The 2,532-nt window shown below is 44.4% G+C and overlaps 1 protein-coding gene across 1 annotated transcript; it reads left to right on the plus strand.

Annotated features, from left to right (window-relative positions):
* Positions 1–447: 447 nt before the first annotated feature.
* Positions 448–771, plus strand: LY89DRAFT_679010 (uncharacterized protein; the record flags this gene model as incomplete). Its single annotated transcript, XM_018213789.1, has 1 exon — positions 448–771. One exon carries the CDS (start codon positions 448–450, stop codon positions 769–771), a length of 324 nt encoding a protein of 107 aa, XP_018060504.1.
* Between the last annotated feature and the right edge of the window lie 1,761 nt (positions 772–2,532).

Here is a 2,532-nt window from a genome sequence, read left to right on the forward strand (position 1 = left end):
CCGGCAAATACTGGAAGGATAATTCATTTGAACCCGAAATGCGATGTTTGCAATTATTGGTTTATAAATTTAACTTGGCGATCGGACTTTATTCCTAGTCAATATTTATTTCGCTATATTAAAATAATTGCCAACATTAATCTAAAAAAACTTACCGATACTATTGGGTACAGGCTCAAAAGTGCGCAATTCTATGACAAGTTTCTTAACCTCGAAAGGCTGGTCGTAATAGATCGACATACGAACTTACGCGGGGAAGTTCTTAGGTATGGGTGGCCTGAGGAGCGTTGGAATAAAGAGTTAAAGTTGAACTAGAGTGACTGGGACCGGGAGTGAAAGTTTGTCCAGGAACTCTTTGAGAAACGCAATATTTTGATTACGACTCTGTTAGCTGTGCCCGATATACAGAGAAGGCGGATTGCAGACATCGCCTAGCGAGATGTGTTTATGGATACTCACGCCACTGGACTCCCATCCAAATCGAGGCCGCCAAGTTTGATATCTACAGTTTTTACAGATGATAACGAGACAATAGATAACGACTGGAACTGTGAAACCGACTGGGGGTATCAAGCTAACTGGGAGCGTAACGCATCTGACGATGAGCCGGACGTTGGGGATGATGATGAGTTTTGGGGGAAGGGTAAAGATGACAGAAATGATGGCGAGAGGGATGATAAGCCGCGGGATTTGGATCCGGAAGGGTATTTCGCTGGTAGTGATGCAGCTTCCATTTCTAGTCTATCGCTTGAATTTAGAGGTGCAATGTAAGGTAAAGAGAAATAAGGAAGACTAAAAAAGTGATAATAATAGCAACGCAAGTAGTTTAAGAATTTTAATATAATGTAGGTTAAGAGGAAGTTCTCATAATTATCCTGATACTTCCTCTTATAATATATAGTAAGAAAGCCAATACTTTTACCTTGACCGCTTCTACTCTTGCCTTAATAATCACTTAATCTTAATTTCGTGTAATTAATATTACGCGCTTCACATATGCATTTAATGACCCAATCCTCCTCATTTTTTTCGCTGCTTCCCTCGACCGTACCGTACTCCCGCGTTAGGACTTGCCGATAGAAGAATGAGAACTTCGTTAGATATTCGTCCCAGCAGAGGCCTAAAGATAAGTAAGCACAGGTCTTGAGCTGCTGCCTGTCCACCTGTGGGAGGAAACCTACTCACCTCTAAGCCGGACTATATTCCAGCACATGCGTGCTGCAATTTGAGTCCTGCCTGGGAATTTATTGAAGATCCATTTCTAAGGCTTGTCCTCTTTTTTGTATGCCAGCAAGCGTTGTTCGTCTATAGGTTCCCATGGGATATTCATCCTTGTGCTTGAACCCTGCTTCTTTTTCCTCGAGCACGCGTCACCGTCGCCGCGGAGATTAGAATCGCTATCGCTCAAATAACTCTCGTTATCGCTGCTTGGTAGCTTACTCTTTCTAACGATAAAGCTCTAGCATCAACGACTTTGCTATACTAAAGTGCAGCTAAAAGCACGTTGTCGAAGACACGGTTTGCCTCCACAGTAGGCGACAAAGTCGTGCTAATGGAGAGTCGGGATGAGATATGCCGGCTGAAGCTAATCAAGAGGAACAAATGTTGCTTTATCGGCTTAATAGTAAAATCGTCGATCTTCTCTATATAACCGATGCTCTCGATAAGTCGAGTAACTTGGCTAAAAGAAACGCCTTGCTCGTCACAACTATCCCGGATCACTGCTGTAAAGGAGCAGTAGTGCGGGGAGAGTGGACGGAACGTAATCTCAGTTAGCGTTGGTAGGACGCCTCTGAACGATCGGTTAAGGTTGTAGTAGTCGGGCGATATGTCTGTATTCGAGGCATATAGTGCAAAAGGCGCTGGCGAAGCCCTACAAAACCTCAGCGACGGACTCAGTACCACGCCCAAGCTAACTCAATTCGATTAGGTAGTAGCAGGGGACAAAATGGCACACCTTAAGCGAGTATAATGTGCCGGTTTGCCGTGCTCTCAAGAGATAAGATGTGGAGCATCTTTGCCTTCCCCTTTATCACCCTCTTCCATCATCTCTCTCTCTCTCTCCACGCCTGTTAACTTGAGGAATATGGCTATACCAAAAGTAAACTTTTAGTACTGATTCCAATGCTTTTGAGTGCACTTTTATGGTGTGGAAGTTCATCAAATGGCTCATATACCGAGCTTTGGAGAACATCAAAAGACTCGGTAATTAAGCTAACAAGGGAGAGAGACTAAGAGCTTTGACCTTAAGTCACCAAGTGGTCTCAAGCCCATGTCAAGTGCTGACGGCATTGACACCAGCCCCTGGCGAGTGGAGACTGGCTCCCTAGTAAGTGCTCTTAGCCCTGGTCAGGGGAGAAGACCATGAGACTGACCCCCTTACTAGCTCAGCTACTTAGCTTACTTAGCGTCTGAGCCTCATTCTCAGCTTATTTAGCTTCCTTTTCCCTTGCACCAGCTCTTAGAAACCCTGCATTAAAGTGGAATCCTCAAAACTCTCCTCATAATCCTTGTTTTTACCCCTGCTCTCAC

Source organism: Mollisia scopiformis (genome assembly GCF_001500285.1).
Source record: "Mollisia scopiformis unplaced genomic scaffold LY89scaffold_55, whole genome shotgun sequence".
Classification (NCBI taxonomy): domain Eukaryota; kingdom Fungi; phylum Ascomycota; class Leotiomycetes; order Helotiales; family Mollisiaceae; genus Mollisia; species Mollisia scopiformis.